At 49.7% G+C, this 19,720-nt stretch overlaps 1 protein-coding gene and 1 long non-coding RNA gene across 2 annotated transcripts; one reads left to right on the top strand and one right to left on the bottom strand.

Moving 5' to 3' along the window:
- Positions 1–4,586: 4,586 nt before the first annotated feature.
- LOC149364706 (uncharacterized) lies at positions 4,587–5,210 on the top strand (the record flags this gene model as incomplete). The annotated part of the gene is made up of 1 exon (XM_089568742.1): positions 4,587–5,210. A coding segment is annotated over one exon (624 nt), but the record flags the coding sequence as incomplete, so codon positions are not given.
- Positions 5,211–11,040: 5,830 nt separating this feature from the next.
- Positions 11,041–14,573, bottom strand: LOC149364705 (uncharacterized). Its single transcript, XR_016288627.1, has 2 exons — positions 13,602–14,573; positions 11,041–11,237 (listed from the first exon to the last, which is right to left on the bottom strand). It is a non-coding gene; the product is annotated as an uncharacterized LOC149364705 (long non-coding RNA).
- Between the last annotated feature and the right edge of the window lie 5,147 nt (positions 14,574–19,720).

Here is a 19,720-nt window from a genome sequence, read left to right as displayed (position 1 = left end):
GAGGAGGAGGAAAGAGACTTTAATTGATAATGGAGAGGTCTGCCTGGTTATGGGCCTGGCATGCTACTCCAGATGAGGATGAAAGAAAAGGGTGAAAAAAAAAAGTGACATCAAACATACTCAACACTCACGCACTCTCACACACACAATGAGTATCAAAGTATGTCCACTAAACCCGTGTCCCTACTGCGCGAGATGAAGCTTCACAAAACCAATAGCAAGCCGCGGTGGCTCAGTGGCTATGGTGCTCGGCTGCTGGCCCAAAAGACGCGGGTTCGATCCCGGCCGCGGCGGCTAGAATTTCTCTGGAGGAGAAATTCTAGAGGCCCGTGTGCTGTGCGATGTCAGTGCACGTTAAAGAACCCCAGGTGGTCGAAATTTCCGGAGCCCTTCACTACGGCGTCTCTCATAGCCTTAGTCGCTTTGGGACGTTAAACCCCACAAAACCAATAGCAATCCATGCTTCCCGATTGGCCGATCCCCCGTTATCGATAAGCGCCATTTTTTTTAAGGCCAATGAAATAAATATTGAAAAATGGGTCTTTCAGGAAAAGAGAATGGCACAGAAATTGTCTCACACCTCGGTGGACACCCAATCTGTGCCGTAAGGGAAGAGAAGAAGTTTGGAGTGAAAGAAGAAAGAGTGAAAGAGGTGCCGTAGTCGACGGCTCCGGAATAATTTTTGAATAAATTGGTAAATTGATTTTTTAGGAAAGGAAATGCGCAGTGCCTGTCTCACTTATCTGTGTGTACACCTGAGCCGCGCCGAAAGGGAAGGGAGGAAGGCGGGAGTGAAAGAAGAAAGAAAGAGGTGGCGTCGGGGAGGTTTCCGCAAAAATTTCGACCACCTGGGGATCTTGCAACATCTTATTATAAGGATAGACATCTCGTGTACCCAGCCCCTGCAAAGGTACTGGGTAAAGCAAACGAACGCGTTCTACTATCACTATTCAATAATACAATGCTGTGCCCGGCAGAATTAAAATACTTCGATCCCGCGTTCACTGGCAGGTGCAAACACTGTGGCGATGTGGCTGACATCTACCACATGGTTTGGGCTTGCTAGCGCAACTCAGCTATCTCACCCCACCCCAACCGTACCAGAGGCGGCCCTGCTTGGCTGCTCGGGCCTTCAAGCCCAAAAGGCTTTGGTCAAGAGGGCTAAGCTGGCGGCTTCGACCAACGGGGTCCCGCAATAGGGACTCTACCCATTGCGGGGCTCTTTAAAAGAGCCTCAACTCTTTTATTAAATAAAGGCTTTTCATCGTTAGTTAATATTGCAAACCTAAAGCTAAAATCTAGTATTCGTTCTACACGACAAGCTGAAACGTGGGAAATTCCACTCTCACGAACAAATTATAGACTTCAAATGCAGCGTCATCTCCATCCCTCATACCTAAACAAATGTAGGCAGAAGTTTCTTTTTTTTGGTTTTCTTTCTGTTACGAATTTTCTATTTCTTTAGTCATTGTTTAGTTTTTATTTCAGTCATTCTCTTTTTGACATTTCATGCAATATTCTATGATATTAAGAACTGCCTTCATCGTAGATTTGTTTCATACATGCCTGTATTTATATTGCTAATAACTGTACCAAGTTGCTTACCTTCTGTGAACTTTCATTTGTCTTCCTTTTTCTTTTTTTTCTCAGAGCTGTGTACAATCAACTTGGAACAATTTTCTCTTGCTGTATGCCATGCTGCCATGCAGAAAAGGGCCGTGGGCCTAGTCAAGCCCATAAAGAGGCTTTTTGTCCACGACCTTCAGCATTTTTGCGATGCTGAAATAAAGATTTGATTTGATTTGATTTGATTTGATTTGATCATCATCACTGACATCGCACACCACACGGGCTCCTTTCGCAATTCTCCTCCATCGAAACGAGGCCGCGGCGGGTTCGAGTTCGAACCCGGGTACTGCGGCTCGGTAGACCAGTGCCTTAAGCACTGAACCACCGCGGCGGGTAATACGCTAGCGCAGATAGTGAATTCTGGGATCTCCTTGGTCCGCATTTCTAGTCCGGGATGACGTGGGATCCCACCGCCTTCAGGAGGGAGGTCTCCTAAGCCTCTTTAGTGGGGGTATGGGTGGAGAGGGTATTGGGGACTGTGTTTACAGGCCCACCCCATGTGGGATATACACCAGTGCTCGTCACAGTGTGTGCACAAAGAATTAATTTTCGGGTCACAGTGAGCACCCATTGCGAGACACCAGTAGGTGTTCGTCTGTATATAGCTGTCGCAGAATGCGTCCGTCTGCTTCGACATCCGCCTTCTCCGGAGGAAGAAACTCGCGATGCCTGTTTTATTGCGAAAGCAATACTACGCTCATGAATGTCCTTTAGCGTAGCGGCGGCCGAGAGCCACGTTTGACCTTTAGAATGACCTCTGACGTCATACCAGCGTGATAAATGGCGGTGGTGGTGTAAAACATTTATTTATACTATATACAAGAGAGGTATTGCTTGGACCGTGCCTGAAGGGCCCGGCCCTCACAATCACTAGGAGGGATCCCTAGTCCGGGACCCCTGTGGCCTCCGCGGCGGCCCGGGCTCATGTCACCAGGGCTCGTTGGTCCTGGAGAGTTGAGCAGCCGAGCAGGGCAGCCTCCCAGTCCTCTCGGGTGGGGTGGGAAAGCAGGATTGGCAGGGCATGCCCACACCATGTGATACGTGTCCGCAAACACTTCCCCACAGTGTGGACACTCGCCCGAAAAGGCCGAATTGAAATGTTTGAGCACTGCCGGGCACAGTACCGTGTTGGTGTAGAGGCGAAGTAGCCAACGCTCCTCTGCCTTATTGAGGCCTTTACAGGGGGGTGGGTATCGGTCGTGAGCGTTTTGATACAGGAGAGAGATCTCCCGAAAAGTAATAGCCGGATTAAAATCAGTAGCCGGATCAGGCGGCGAGAGAGGCGATGCCCGGTGGTTAAGCCCGCGGGCGGTAGTGTCCGCTACCTTATTTCCCTCTATCCCCGCATGTGCTGGGGCCCAGATGATGGTGCGCCGGGTTGGGAAATCCCGGTACTCACATCTGTGTAAAATTTGGAAAGCACGATCTGGAATTTGGCCCTGTTGAAAATTGCGGCAAGCTTCTCTTGAGTCGGTGATAATGACTCGGGACGCTGGATCCGCAGCTGCAAGTGCGATAGCAACTTCCTCCGCGAATGTAATGGCTTCCAAGTCGAGTCGTCGCGCAGCGGCGGCCGGTAGCCACGCGTGGCATTTAGAATGACCTCTGACATCATGCCATGCCCAGTGATGTCATAGCGTGACGTCATACCAGGGTGAGAGATCGGCTACCAAGTCAATGGATGGATACCTCGCCATTGACATAGCTCTCGCAAGCAAAACACAAGTCGGGAATGACAACCTTGCATGCCACAGTTCTTTCTGCGAAGTGGTGCGTCTCTGGGGCCTGTTGCGCTCGAAGACCGGCACAGGTTTAGAACTTCGAGCGAGCGAGGGGCCTGCGCCGGCGTCGGCGCATCGACAGACGCTGTTTTAGAGCGCAGCTCTTTGGCGTCCGTTCCTGGGTTTCGCGTCGTCGTCGGCCTCGTAACCAGCTCCGCCCCCAATGTCACGCTTTTCAATTGGTCGAAATGCTCGTGACGTCACAGTGCGCGAATTTCAAATGGGGCCAATTGTACTTTGGCTAGTAACCATGCAACCAATCAAAGGGATCGTATAGTGATGCTGCAACTAAGTTGGACTGAGTTTAGTTAATTGCTTAATTAATCAATTAGCCTAATTAATATAGAGGAGAATGAAGAGGTCAGAAGAAAAGAAAAGAAAGACGCGCGCCGCAGCGACAACAGCGTCCGCGAAAGGAGACGCTGCTGAAAAAAAACATAAGTACGAAGCCGCGTTCCCTCCACCACCACGCACTTCCCCACTCAGTAAGACGTTGCTCGTTTCATATACGTTGTGTCGAACATCCTAGACAGTTCCAACAATTGACAGGTTAATGACAGAACACGATGGATAGAAATTCAATAATATAAATATGAAATAGCCTAATTAACCTTTCTAGTTAGACCGCATAAATCAATAAAACCGAGAACGAAATTGGTCGAGTTGGGGAATCGAACCAGGGTCTCCGGAGTGCGATACGAGCACGCTAGCCACTCCGTAATGCCAGCTGAATGGTTTGGAATGAACAAAGGCGCGTCTAGCTAATACGGCGTCTTCGTTCACTCCCATCTTCCCCCTTTCCCTTACGGCGAGGTGCAGGTGTCCACCAAGATATGCGAGAGAGATACATTTCCTTTCCTCAAAAAATAAATTTACCGTCCAGCAAGGAAGGAAGGAAGGGAAAACTTTATTTACACTAATGGTTTTTCCTGCGGTTTGGGGGCATCTTCAGTGACATCTTGGTTCTACCCCCAGGAGCCTTCTCTGTCGAAGTCATCCGCCGTCCAGCAAGGCGTACAGCCGAATTGGCGATGGCGTTCTGTGGACTCCCTGGCAGCGTTGCAAGACGCTGTCGCGTTCCACTCTTACAGGCGAAGCTTAACATGTTAACCACACATCAGTAACACACGCAGACAGCCAATGGACGCGTCATTCGCTGGCAGCACTTGATTCATCATTCACAACCACATTCTTAACGTACGCTCCCTTGCCGCACATGCCAAGGACGTACACCACGATCATATTCTGCGCCACTCCTCTGTATTTTGCTTTGCTGAAAAATGGATGGATCCCGAAGAGCCTCTCGAAATCATAGATTTCCTATACTGCTGTGGTGCTCGCAGAGACCACAACAGAGCGGCGGGAGTCGCTATCTACTTGCGCACAGGTCTCTCTGCAATACCAGTCGAAATGTTTGGCACGTCACATGAAGTTGGCGAACTGTGCGCCGCAAAGTTGCCCAACGGCTTGCTGGTAGTAGCTGCCTACATCGCCCCTACCGCACTCACGAAAGACGTCGTGCACTTCCTGCAACTCGCATTAACCGTCCATCGATCCACACCGATGTTAGTAGTGGGGGACTTTAATGTTGACATAAAGACAAACAGCAATTTCCTAACACTTATGCGGGATAACATCCCGTTCCTCTCGCTCGTAACGCGTCCCACGTCTGTGACAACCTCGCGAGGCACTTGTATAGATCTCGTCTTTGAGAATCAAGCATTGGTGTACCAAGTCGAACATATATCAGTCTATTTCTCCGACCACAAAGCTTCCTTCATGACTGTCAAGAACTGTTAGTGGAGTCTTTGTTAAAGGAATACGTGTGAAAAATAAAAAAAAATTCTGTGATAGCGCATACATGTGTTGCTCGATTTCTTTGCCTCAATCTATCGAAAAGGTGAAACAGCTTATTTGCTGCGCTCAAATTTCGCATTAGGAAGTAATGTAATCGTCGGTAATTTTTTTGCCACGTCTCTTACTTCAATTTTGAGATTCCTCTCTCATCTTTTTCAACTCTCCTCTGTCTGCACGTGGCAGCGATTGCGGCTCGCTTCGGCGCCCAGTGGGCAGATGTGTTGTTATTGTTAGTGGCTATTTATTAATAGAAATAAAATTGGAAGGAAAAGGTGTTGCTAGCAGCGCCATCTGCCATCGAAACCTGATGATGATGAGAACCCCTGGATGTCGAAATTTTCGGAGCTCTTCACAACGGCGTCCCTCATGGATTGAGTCGCTTTGGAACACTAAACTCCAATAAACCAAACCAACTTTATTTTGCATTAGATGAGGCCCCCTACTCCCCGTCCCCGGCACGCAGGCCTTGGTGACGGGGGTCGGGACCTCGGGGTCGGGGGTGTGGAGCAAGGGCCTGGCTCCGCAGCAGGGCTTCCCAGGTTTCTTTACAGATTATATTTGCTTTAGCCCCTGGGGAGCTAGCGCATTCCAAGATTATGCGGTCAAGGATCCCTCTCGCCCCGCAGTGCTTGCACTTATCGTGTTGTTGGTCATCTTTGTGAACATGATATGGCCAGACCGGGTTTACGAAGTTCCCAGCTTGGACGCGCCGCCATGCGTTTGCCTCCATATTACGGCGGAAGTTTTTAATGCCTCATCGTTGTAAGCAGGAGTTGTCGACAGAAATGTCACGCTTTTCAATTGGTCGAAACGGTCATGACGTCACAGTGTGCGAATTTCAAACGGGCCCAATTGTACTTTAGGTAGTAACCATGCAACCAATTAAATGGGTCGTATAGTGATGCTCCAAGTAAGTGGGAATGAGTTTAGTTAATTGCTTAGTTATCCAGTTAGCCTAATTAACCTTTCTAGGCAGGCCAGATAAAAAATGGCCTGGCTTAGCTTATGGTTAAGCCTAGGATGCGAAGCATAGTTTCGAGGTCTGGCGGTGGTGGTGGTGAAAACATTTATTAAATCATAGGGAGATGTGTGGGGGGTCGTGACCTGAAGGGTCACGCCCTTACAACCACTAGGTGGGATGCCTAGACAGGTACCCCATTGGCGTTTGCCGCAGCCCGGGCGCGCTGCGTTAAGGCCCTTTGGGCCTCGAGGGTGCAGCAACCGGACAGGGTCGCCTCCTAGTCCTCTCGGGTGGGGTTTGGGATAGGGGGTAGGGATGGGTTCTGCTGGCAGGCCCACACCATGTGGTAAGTGTCAGACACCTCCCCACAGTGTGAGCACCGCCCGTCGAATTGAGGATCGAAATGTTGCAGAGTTGCCGGGCACAACATCGTGTTGGTGAGCAGGCGCAGGAGTACCCGCTTGTTGACCTTCCCCAGCCCTTTGCACGGGGTGGGAAGAGTTTGGTGCGTGGATTTGTAATACTCGCATATTTCTTTAAAAGTATAAATCGGATTGAAATCAGTGTCCTGGTCGGCGTCGGGTCCCGTGGGAAATGCCCGGAGAGAGAGCGCGCGGGCGGCGGCGTCGGCTGCCTCATTTCCGTGGACGCCTTGGTGACCTGGAGCCCAAACGAGAGATCGGTGCGCGGGATCCGAGTCTCGGCTACAATTTTGGTAAATGCGATAAGCTAGGGGAGTAACCCACCCTTGCGTGACGTTACGGCAAGCCCCTCGCGAGTCGGTGATTATGTATTTGGAGGAGGTGTGAGAGGCTGCCAAAGCGATGGCAACCTCTTCTGCGTGAATTGCTGACTGGGCCTTGAAAGTAAGGGCGTCTACTGTTTTACCCTCATGGACAACCGCGGCCGTGTACCATCCCCTGGGGTCCGGGCCGGACGCGTCCACGTAGAAGACTCCTGGTTTGCTCCGAAAATGGCGCCCGCGCCAGGCGCCTACCATTATGATCCTCTTTGGACATATTGGTGGGGAGAGGCCGCACGTGAAGGGCGCGTCTGCAGTGTACGGGAAGGCGGCATCTCTCCTCTGTGAACTGAGTGTGCTGGATGTGAAGTCGGGCTAAAAGGCGGCGACCCGACGCTGTCTTTGTGAGACGAGTGTATTGGTGGTCTGGCGAGCCGCCCTCTCCCTGGCCGACATCTCGCTGCTCAACTGACTCAACGAGTGCGTCGCCTTTTGCGTGACGTCAGTATCTTCTAGCGGTAGGAGCGGGAGTTAGGCCGCCGGCGGAGGCTGCGCGTCCGCAAGCGAGCGCACGAGGCCCCAGCTTTCACAGCTGTTGTGACGTCATATCACGTGGTGCGCCGATGAAGGTCAAGTGGTAGCTACGCGGCCGTGCGCGGCGCAGCAAGGAAGAGCTCGGTTGTGCGAGTAATATGCTTCGCATAATAAATAAACCGAGTAGGAAATTTGTCGAGTTCGGGAATCAAACGCCGGTCTCCGGAGTGTGAGACGAGCATGGTAGCCACTCCGCCATGCCAGCTCGATGGTTTCGAATGAATAAAGGCGCGTCTATTGAATACGGTGTCTTTTTTCACTCCCATCTTCCTCCCTTCACGTTACGGCGAGGCTCAGGTATCCCCCGAGGTTAGCGAGACAGATACATTTCCTTTCCTCAAAAACCAATTTACCGACGAGCAAGGCGTAGAACCGAATGGGCGATGGCGTTCTATATACTCCCTGGCAGCGTTGCAAGACGCTGTCGCGTTTCACACTCAGAGGTGAAGCTTAACATCTTAACAACACCAGTGACACAAGCAGCAACATCGCGCTTAAGGCATTCGCCTCGCCGCACTTTAGGCCAGCAAAGTGCCCCCCTGAATTTTGTTTACACTTGTATCCGTTGGTGGCACCAGTCCCCTCTGTAGCCTATAGTTTGCAGCCATCTCCGTGTAATTTTGCAGACGCTCGTTTATGTTCCGGCAGTCGGGCTGCTCCACAGCTACCCGGAGGTAGAGAGGTCGAGCTAACTCGTGGGCCGCGTCGTTGCCAGGAACGGACGCGTGTGCGTGAGTCCAAATTAGGCCAGTTTTAACGCGAAAGCAATACTGCTCACAGTTCGAGCCCTTCAGCGTAGCGCGGCGGTGGATACGTTTGGCCTTTAGCGTGACCTTAGACGTGACGTCATACTAGCTGCGAAAAATCTCGGTGCACACCCGAACCACAGGAAGGGAGGAACGCCACCACCTGTTCGGCGCGATGCCTTGCCCTTTGAACGCAACGCTTTTTGAGGAAAGGAAATTCTCTGTCATCTCAGTGGACCCCCGAACCACACCGTGCAGGAAGGGAGGAAGGGGGAGTGAAACAAGAGGGAAGCTTCCAGACAATCACCCGTTAGCGTCAGCCGCTCATTTTGGCGACCCAGAGCTCTGTGGCGACCGAGGCACACATAAATCTCACTGCACGTGGGGGCCCTCGTGTGGTGAGTATAACGCCATGTAAAACAAATGGACAAAACTTTCATAAACATAAGCTTTACTAAGAGCACTACCAAGACACACCACCAGCCAAACCAGGCGCAGCCAGGGCTATTGCTTTCGCAACTTACCGGTCTTAGCCAAGCTAAGCCTCTGCCAAATTTTTTTCAGCCAGCGTCCGCTTCGGCGGATGCGGTTGTTGCTGCGACGGGCGTCTTTCCTTTCCTTTTTCTCTTTCCTCTGGTCTTTCAACTCCTCTCTATCTGCACGTGGCAGGGGTGGTGGCTCGGCTGGAGCCAGTTGGCAGGCCCGTGCACTTTCATTTTCATTATTCTCTCAGTCACAACAACAACAACAACCATCGGCGCAGAGCGGCGGTAGACACGGCGGATGCGGGCTGAAGAAACGGATGAAGTTGCTTTCGCAATTTCCGAGCTAAACCAAGCTGTGCCTCTGCCAATTTTTTCTGTTTAGCCGTCTACTGTCCAGAATCCTTGCCGCTTCCGGCGAGATCCTTCCCTTTCCAAAATTATAGATGGCCGTTTTGCTATCGGTAATTATAAAATTTACTTCCGTTCCAACGCAAGCGAGTGCTATCGCATCTTCAGCTGTTTCCGCGTTGCGACCTCTAATGGTGGCTGCCGATACGGGGGCACCGAGGCCCTCGACCACTGAGGTGACCGCCGCACCCGCCTTGCCACTTGCCGCGTCCACGTACGCAACTGACTTCGTGTCCAGCCGCCGCGGTGGCTCAGCAGTTATGGTGCTCGGCTGCTGACCCAAAAGACGCGGGTTCGATCCCGGCCGCGGCGGCTAGAATTTCTTTGGAGGAGGAATTCTAGAGGCCCGTGTACTGTGCGATGTCAGTGCACGTTAAAGAACCCCAGGTGGTCGAAATTTCCGGAGCCCTCCACTACGGCGTCTCTCATAGCCTTAGTCGCTTTGGGACGTTAAACCCCATAAACTAAACTAAACTAATCTAATCGAAGCGTCTGATTAGTGCTTCTGTTTTCTTCTCCCCCTTTCAGTGTTGAATATAACATGTGCATTTTCAGGTCATAACGGGTGCCTTTTAAGAACAAAATGTACAGAACAAATGCTTTGGTTTAGCCCCAATACGTAATATCTTGAATAGCTGACAAGAAACGCCGTGACGTGAAAACCCAATATCAGGAAGAAAGGCGACATTAGAGAGTTTTAGTATTACGGGCTTTGCGTAATTGCGTGCATTGCGGAATAGCGGGTCCAGAGTGCGCATGCGCAGAACGCTAACGGGGAAATAGCGTTAGAGTACGCACGCAATTTTCAGAATTTAGCGTTGCGGCAGTTGCGGCTTTTGCGCCCTTAGCGTGGAAACATGGCGGCGTCCTTTCAAGCGACAGCCGCCCGCTTCAGCCGATTCAGCAGCTCTTGCGATTCCGGTTGGCATGTTTACCGGCAACTACTGGTGTTTTTGCTTTTCACTATGACTTACCTTGCTTCGACGATAAAGTTTAAGCTGCAATTCAGCCCAGTTTTTGAGATACGCTCTCGATTCTGGAGCGCGCAAGCCTAATGGAACCTCAAGCTGCACTGCTACCGTCTGCAACGGCTCGATACGCAGCAGAAATCTAGCAAAAACGTCTCGAAGGAGACAAAAATAGATTTGGAGGCTTTTCGCGATGTTTTATGGACTTAAATTATGTAAAGAGAGTTTATATTAAATTTACAAAAGTTTTTTGAACATTAGACGTCATGTGATGGCAAATATTTTTGCTCCAACGGCTTGTAGTTAACATTGCCTTTACTAGATGGCGCCACTATTTTACGGTTCTATTTCATTTTTATTTTCAATTTCGGGGTCATTTTGCAGACGAAAATGAACGCTGCACTAATAATTCGTTTAACAAACTCGGAAATATTATACTTTGGCAAGTTAACGATTTTAGAAGGAGCGCTGGCATCCATGTCAAGCAGATGGCGTTTAGCGTTTTCAAAACGCTACACTAAAACTGTCTGTGGGGATAAGTTGCTTGCGGCACGCTAACGTAATTTCCCTTATGTTCGCTATCACGCTAACGCTATACTAAAACTCTCTATTTATGTAAAAAGCTCGCACAACTATAAAATCTTCATCAAAAAGTCATGAACTGACGCCTTGCTGGTATTTCATTGTATTTACACGATAATATAGTTGAAAGCCATTAATTTCGCAAGCCTGAACAGCTGCTCTACCACACCATCAACAACTTGAACGATTCCTCTTCACGGCAAGGGGTAAGCAGCACCCGCATGCTTGTTTCAATAGCCGAGCAAGTCGTCTGAGGCACGATTTAAAAGAGAACATTCTACACTTCGTAGCGGTAATAATTCGTTTATTAAATGAATTATTATTTCGAAACAAAATATTGGCCGCTAGGCGGCCGTAGGCAAGAAGAGCGCAACACCGCAGCGACGATGCGAGTGAGCCAGTGCCTGGGAGACCTGCAGTGTTCCATGAGCTAGAATGGTGGCTCCTATACCTTGCAACCTCTCCCTGGTTTCCTGCCCCGTATCTGAAAAGCAGCAAAATAAACAACAGAGCATTGTTTTGCATTACAGACCCTCCCGTACACTTTAAGCCAGTGACTCGAACAAGCCCGAGAGCACCCTGCAGAGAATCGTTTTGCATTGTTCCGATCTGGGTTTTTCCCTTGAGGTACTGTTGATGTGCGCTCGGAATTTGTTTACAAGGCATTCGACGAATCGAAAGGCATTCGGGTGCTCTGGAGCTCGCTCAGTTATTAAAGGATGGACCTGCAACAGTCAGTGAATGGATCAAAAGAAAGGCGTAAAAAAAAAAAACTAAATGGCGCTGGCTTCAGCGACACGTAGGAAGTGCATGAGCGGTCGTCATTACGAACTACGCTCATTGACCAAACACCTATTTCTTTTTTATTTTATATTTTGTTCTTGCAGTCTTCCTTTTTTTGATCAAAATCTTAACGCCATGCTATTTGTCAATCTCTATTTCTCATTCATATATTCCTGGGAGCGCGCATACCACTCTTGCCGCCGTGGTGCAGGGGAATTAAGTGATGCGCCGCTGCAACGCGTTCAGAGGTGCTACCATCTGTGCGGATTGTGACTACCGGGTTGCTCTTTCTGGGCAGTCTCTCGGTACCAATCATTAATGGCCACCTGAGACGATGGGCCGTTTGATACCAATACGGTGAGCAGGGCTTCTCCGAGGGCTTCACTCTGTTTACTCATCCCCCATTTTCTCCCCGATATGTCCCCTCTAATGCTCAAGCAACAAAAAATGGTTTTTGATTAACAAGGGCAGAGATGGAACCCGTCGTAATGCGGATGAGCCCCGGTAACTTTCTGACCTCGTGCTTTTGCAAACGTTGTATTTGCTTTGGACGCTGATGTCAGCTGCCAGTTGGTAGCGTCAGCTCAGATTGTAGGGCGACTGCTCCGATGAAGCGGTGGTCCCGGGTTCGGGCCCTGAGCAGACGAACGGTTCTTTAACTACAAAATTTCGGTTGAAGCTGTATACCTTCCCTTTGTAGCCGCATGGCTGTGCTTGGTTGGATGGCCATGAGTAATTGATCCCATATTACAACATACGTGCACCTTCACAGCGCGATGCCGCTAATCGACTGTATGCATGGCCCTTCTGCAAAGAGACTGTCGCCACGTCGCCGCTAGCTAGTTTGCAATAACTGTGGCGACTGTTACTGCACAGGCGCTCAGGATAGCTCGCCACTGAATCATGATGCATAAGCAAGCGGGAGACGCGAAGCACAGTGTATGTCAGTGTAACCCATTTGTAATGCACACCATCGTGTACCCTCTACGCAATACTTCAAAAGCTATTACTCAAAAAGATTAAATCTCAGTTATTCACTGTGGAACAGCGAAACAATATGATTCGTTGCTCCACTTGCAAATAGAATGTACAGGTGACTGACAGAAAAACGTGTTCAGTTATCATGCTCGAAAAAGTGCTTTTAGAGCGTGCGTACTGAAAGAACGCAATTCATTCCTGAACAAGTCATCTTCAGGAACGCAGGCTCATGTCCTCTGTTCACAACCTTCCAACGCTAAGTGTATATTCCTGAATTTTACACCGAAAGCTGCAACAGCTGTGCACATGCCATTTAGTATCAGCAATTTGAAGGGTACGATGGGAGACCTGTAACGCGTTAAGCGCAACGCGCTAGGTGGACAACACCACCGTTTATAAAGCTTAAGGATCTATAAACGATGGACAACACCGCCACGTACTTCCAAGGAGATTGAAATGGTTACTGACACAGGAAGCCGGTTCAGCGCCTTTGCTGTCCTCAAAATCAGCGGAAGATTTACACTGCAAATAAGACCACACTGGGAACTAGACTATTAGCTTCACCAATACCTCCTAGAAAGACTTCAAGTCTTTCTAGGAGGTATTGGCTTCACCCGCTGCCGTGGCTCAGTGGTTAGAGCACTCGGCCACTCAGCCGGAGAACGCATTGAAGTAGATCGCTTGATTACCGGTGCTGGCAGCTGAAGTGATTCTCACTGAAATCGAATAGATCGAGCTGGTGACCTGCAAGACAACAAGCTCCCGATATTTTCAGGCTGTACAGATGCGAATACCTGCGCTGCCAACAGAGTAGCGTTCTATCCGAAAGGAACGCGCGCGTTCCTTTGGCATTACTGCACCAAAGTAGAGATATTTGGGATGCAGAACACAACGGTATGAATGGTTCGGCTACGGCTGAGGAGGCCATAAGACGGGACTTAAAATGAGCCTTGCGCAGCTTTTGCCCCGGTCCCCGTTGAATAGTTTTGCGCAGTTCTGACTTCGAATCTACCGACACTCAACGTAGCTAGGCCTCTGATTAAGTTCAGCTGTGAAATGTTGGAAAGTTTCGGTAGTCGTCGCTTACCTGTTGTGCAGCCAGGTCTTGGCTTGTGTAGGTCATGACTGCTACGTCTTCCTGGCGGAAGCCCTGCGCTTCCAACACGCAGGTGACGGGGCGGGAGGGGAGCATCGCCGTGTATGAGCACACCCGTCCGCAGTACGTACAGCACCTGCATGGGAGCTGCAGCTCTGCGCAGACTTGCGGCAGCAGGGGAGGATCACCTTGTGCAAGCACACCCGGCCGAAAAAGGTGTAATAACGGCTTAGGCGCTGCTACTCGGCGCAGGTGACGGGGCGGCAGGGGAGCATCGCCGTGTATGAGCACACCCGACCGCAGTAATACAGCACTTTCTCGGAGGCACTGGCTCGGCGCAGGTGACGTGGCAGCAGGGGAGCATCGCCATGTGCGAGCACATCCGAACGCAGTGAGCGCTCGGATACGGGGGCCCCAGGAAGCACGTCCGCCCACACTGCACGTCATTGCTGGTCCCATACAGAGCATAAGAGGCTACCATTCTTCCTGCCTCCGGTACCATCTGACGCTACGCAGACGCTGAAGGCACAGGACTGAGAAACTGCTGCCTCAGTATGTACAGCGAACTGTTGATTCAGCAGTCAGCTCACCAAGCTATCGCGTTCGCGTTCTCGTGTTTCAGAGAAAGCACGACAGACGCGGAGTGAGAGCAGCTCTTACCACTCGTCTGAAATCCCGTGCGCCCACGCTTTAACGCTCGCACGAGCTGAGATTAGTGCGCGAGATGAAGTCTCACACAACCAATAGCAATCCATGCTTCCCGATTGGCCGATCGCCCACTGGATCCCCCATTGTCGATGTGCGCCATCTTTGTTAAGGTCAATAAAATAAATATTGAAATTGGGTCTTTCAGGAAAAGAAAATGGCACAGAAATTGTCCCACACCTCGGTGGACACCCGAACCGTGCCGTAAGGGAAGAGAGGAAGTTGGGAGTGAAAGAAGACAGAGAGAAAGAGGTGCCGTAGTCGACGACTCCGGAATAATTTTTGAATAAATTGGTAAACTGATTACTTACGAAAGAAAATGCGCAGTACCTGTCTCATTTATCTCTCTGTATACCTGAACGGCGCCGTAAGGGACGGGAGGAAAGTGGGATTGAAAGAAGAAAGAAAGAGATGGCGAAGTGGAGGTTTCCGGAAAGATTTCGACCACCTGGTGATCTTGCACTGTCATCGCACAACCCACGGGCGCCTTTTTCAATCCTCCTCCATCGAAACGCGGCCGCCGGGGTTGAGTTCGAACCCGGGTACTGCGGCTCGGTAGACGAGTGCCTTAACCACTGAGCCATCGCAGCGGGTAAAAATTCAGGGGGCACTTTGACTGTCTAAAGTGCGTAGAGGCGAAAACGTTTGCCGCACCACTTTCGCTGCTTCTGTGGCACTGGTGGCGTCATATATAATGGATTGCTAATTACTAAGTGATGACAAATCACTAATTAATGGTTAATTACTGATTGATGCCTGAATACTGATTAACTGCTAATTAATGGCGCTTAAGCTTCGCCTTTAGGAGTGGAACGCGAGAGCTTGTTGTAGCACTGCCTGGGAGTCCACGTAACACCACCACCCGTTCGGCGCGATGCCTTGCCTTTTCAACGCAACGCTTTTTGAGGAAAGGTAATGGCGCTTTAATTCTCTGTCATCTGGTTGGAGACTCGAACCGCACCGTACAGGAAGGGAGGAAGTGGGAGTGAAAGAAGACGGAGAGGGCCAGTAATAAAGAAAATGAAAATTGTACAATTTGAGGGAAGGAAATTACAGAGTAACTGTCTCACATATCTCTGTGGACACCCGCCAGAATTCAGGGGGGCACTTTTTTGACCTAAAGTGTGGTCACTGATGTGTGGTTAAGATGTTAAGCTTCGCCTCTATGAGTGGAACACGACAACGTCTTGCGACGCTGCCAGGGAGTCCATAGAACGCCATCGCCCATTCGGTTCTACACCTCGCTCGTCGGTAAATTGGTTTTTGAGGAAAAGAAATGTATCGGTCTCTCATATCTCGGTGGACACCTAAACCTCGCCGGAAGGGAAGGGAGGAGGGTGAGAGTGAGCGAAGACACCGTATTCACTAGACGCGCCTTTGTTCATTGCAAACCATCGAGCTGGCATGGCGGAGTGGATAGCATGCTCGTCTCGCACGCCGAAGAACGGGGTTCGATTCCCGAGCTCGACCAATTTCCTACTCGGTTTTATTTTTTTACATGGCCTGACTAGAAAAGTTAATTTGGGTAATTGAGCAATTAACTAAGCTCAGTCCCTCTTACTTGGAGCATCACTATACGATCCCTTCAATTGGTTGCATGGTTACTAGCCTAAGTACAATTGACCCGTTTGAAATTAGCGCCCTGTGACGTCAGGACCGTTTCGACCAATTGACGTCATGCTATGACCTCTGACGTCATGGTATGCGTAGTGACGTCATAGCGGGACGTCATAACAGGGTGAGAGATGGGCTACCAAGTCGAGTCGTCGCGCAGCGGCGGCCGGTAGCCACGCGTGACCTGTAGACGCGGCGCACTGTTTTCCTCCTGTTGGAGGCGCTGCGCTTTTGCTTTCGCAACCTACCAGGCTTAACCAAAGCTAAGCCTCCGCAGATTTTTGTAACATTCGATAATTTCTCGAAACCACAAAAGCGGTCGGCTAGGCTCGTCGGTTGGGGAGGTCGCGGAAGTAGATTCCCGGAGGATAAGTGCTCGAGCAGCCACATTCGCAGCTTCTTTTCCAGGGAGTCCCTCGTGGACGGCGCCCACACGATGTGTGTAGGCGTGGGTTCGGCGTATCTAACGGCGTTGTACAGTATGTGATAGGCTAGAGAACATACCTCGCCATTGACATAGCTCTCGCAAGTGAACGCGAGTCTGAAAGGACAACCTTGCATGCCGCAGTTCTTTCCACAACGTGGTGCGTCTGTGTGGCTTGTGTTGCACGAAGACCGGCACAGGTTCCGAACTTCGAGCGAGTGGGGGCTCTACGCCGGCGTCGTCGCATCGACGGACGCTATTTTGTGCCGCGTCTCGCCCTCGAAATACACGGGATCGCCGATGCCATCACACACTTTGCCACCCTACCCCCCGCCCCCCAATACGTTGTCTATACAGACTCGCAGGCAGCTCTGCGTGCCTTCCATGAAAGAGCCCTCCCTTTACCTACTCGATCGGCCTTATAGATGCCGCCCTCTTAGCATTAAGCCCACGACCGGTGACCCTTCGGTGGATCCCTGGTCACATGGGCATCCCCGGCAATGAGCTGGCTCACCAGCTTGCCTGCGAAACTATACACCGGTCGCCGGGGATCCCATGGACGAGCCCACCGACGGAGCAGGCGGTCAGTGCTTACAAACGTACTGTCGACGAATACTACGCGCAGCAAAAATTGGATTTAGCTGATTTACCACCACCGCACTCATCCTTATCGATCCGTGAAGCTCGCATTCTTCGCCGAATACAGTTTAATCTCTTACATACACCAGCCAAATTTTACCTATACCTGTACACTTCCGCACCTGAGTGCTTAAACTGTCCACACACATATGCAGACATAGAACACTGCCTCACACAGTGCCACGCAGCCTTCCAGTCCCCCGCCTATGCTTTCCCCCCACCCCCACCGTGGCCCATCTGGCTCGCCTCCCTGGATCTGAGATTACAACGTGCCCTCGTCGCCTTGGCCCAGGATGTACTGAACGCCTAATAGAAAGGATGTTCGAATAAAAAAAAAATGTCACTTACTTCAATAATTCCACTCACACCTCTTTCAACACTCTTCTGTCTGCACGTGGCAGCGAATGTGAGTCACCTCGGGTCAGTGGGCAGGTGTGTTATTGTTGTTAGTGGCTATTTATTAATAGAAATAAAAATGGAAGGAATAGATGTTGCTAGCAGCGGCGTCTGCCATCGAAACCTGAAGCGCCTGAGTTGCGGCTAGCGGGAATAAAATGACAGGGAGAAGACAAGAAGAGGGAAAGAAAGGGGGAGCGATAGAAAGAAATGGTGGGGGCAGGGCGGCAATTTACATTATGTACAAATACAAGATAGGCAGCTGGTGTGTGAACTTTCCTTCATTCATGCATCTATTCTTGATTTATTCCTTTATTATTTTGTGCACGCACTTCATTCAAGCGTCTAGTCTTTGTTTATTCCTTTATTCATTTTATTGCGTAACCAATACTGCGCCAGGTTTCGAGCCGTCGCGTAGCTCCCGGCGGTGGCCACGGTTAACCTTTAGCCGCAGCGAGGTGAAACAGATGGACCGCCGTTGCCATAGCAACCGTTTCTGCCGCACTCCACCAGGCGGCAGGACCGCTACTACTCAAGAAAAACTGTGTCGAGGCTAGGAATCGAACCAGGGCCTTTGGCATTTGAGGCGGAGACGCTACCACTCCGCCACAAAGGATCTTTCTTTCCTTTTTTGTTCTTTCTTTCATGGTATTCAGGGTTTCAGCATGAATAAAGGCTCATCTAGTGAATGCATGGGTCTCATAAATAGAACAAAAGAAATGGAAAATAACAATAGGAAAATAAAAATAAAATAAAAATAACAATAGAGACATAACTAAAAATAAAATAAAAACAAAGTAAAGTATGAAAAATAAAAATAAGAAAACAATACTGCGCCAGGTTTCGACCGTCGCGTAGCTCCCGGTGGTGCTCACGGTTTACATTTAGCCGCAGCGAGGTCAAACAGATGGAGCGCCGTCGCCATAGCGACCGTTTAAGCTGCGCTCCACCAGGCTCCACACTGCTTACGCAACTTGCCTGGCTTAACCAGAGCTAAACCTCGCCTAATTTTTTTGCTCCTACGTACTACATCATCATCAAGAAATTAATTATGACGTATGAGGTCACGTGAAAGCTACCACTTCCTGTGGACGTGGTTTTTGGACAACTTCCGGTGGCGGCTTTTCGTTCCCATGAGATACATAATGCTTTCGCATCAGAACTCGCAAATGGCGACTTGACTACGCCACTCTGCCTCAAGAATCATCCTGAGCGAGGGTCACTTTTCAGGGTGAGTTTAGGCACCGCACATTGCGTAATTTATGCATCCTGGGAGCACTGTACATGTGTAGGAAGCCTTAAGTACGTCCCTAGTGAGCGCTGACTCCGTAATCTACGACGATATCTTCATGGAAGCAGAAGTTGCAACGAGACCATGAGATGTAGAGGTAGATAAGAACAAAATAGATGGAGGCTTTAGGCAAAGAAATTACAGAGTTCTGTGACAACAAGTCCGTATTAGGAAAAGCTTTATGACAAAAGCTAGAGTATAAGCAATGAAAGAAATCACTACATGCCCATATCATCCATCTGCTTATAAGCTTAGCCATGTCTCGTTGTCTAAGTGAACACACTGTATGTATCATCACGGAAATTCTGTTGTCTTTGATTAGAACTTTATGGCAGCATAAATTGCCAGCTCATGAAAGAAAGCCAGAGGGTTCTTTAAAGCAGCTGTTTCCTGCCATTTTTTAAGCAGTCCACCAGAATAAATTGGCAGCATTAAGCATTTTTCCTGTCTTTGTTTTTAGCGCTTAACGCTATGGCTCCCGGACTTCTTGTTCTTTTTTTCTTTTTAGTTTAGTTCAGTAGGACTTTTTCAATCAGTTCGGACGTAGAACTATAAGGTTTCGTGAAATTTATGCCTCAGTAGCCTGCAATCAAATTCACGATGCCGAACCAGGGTTTAATTTTGGTTCTTCTCTTCTGAACGCGTCTCGTGAATCACATTGCACGATATGAATAGCGGCAAGTTTTACATCGTACGTCCTATTTCTTAAGCCTAAAATGAAGGCTTGGCTGACTGCTGGTTCGCATTCGTGATGTCAGCACGGCAACATCAACCCAGCAAGACACTAACTTTGCAAAGACAACCAGCACATGTTTATTCAGATTAAAAGGCACAAAACTATTCAAATTGCTCCTGTTTTTTTACCTGGTTATGATAGTCAGAATATTGCTATGCCATGTGTTCAAAGGGGCTCTAAAACACCTTCCGAGGAGAGCACATCAACTAGCTCAATCGCTGAATTGTGTTGTCACAAAGACCTGAGCTCAATAATACACTTTTTCCGGCGACTTTTTTTTATGCTCGCACCCTCCAAGGTCGCTA

Source organism: Amblyomma mixtum, chromosome 2, assembly GCF_055824585.1.
Source record: "Amblyomma mixtum isolate Tamu chromosome 2, ASM5582458v1, whole genome shotgun sequence".
Taxonomy (NCBI): Eukaryota; Metazoa; Arthropoda; class Arachnida; order Ixodida; family Ixodidae; genus Amblyomma; species Amblyomma mixtum.
This window is presented reverse-complemented; position numbering and strand designations above follow the sequence as displayed.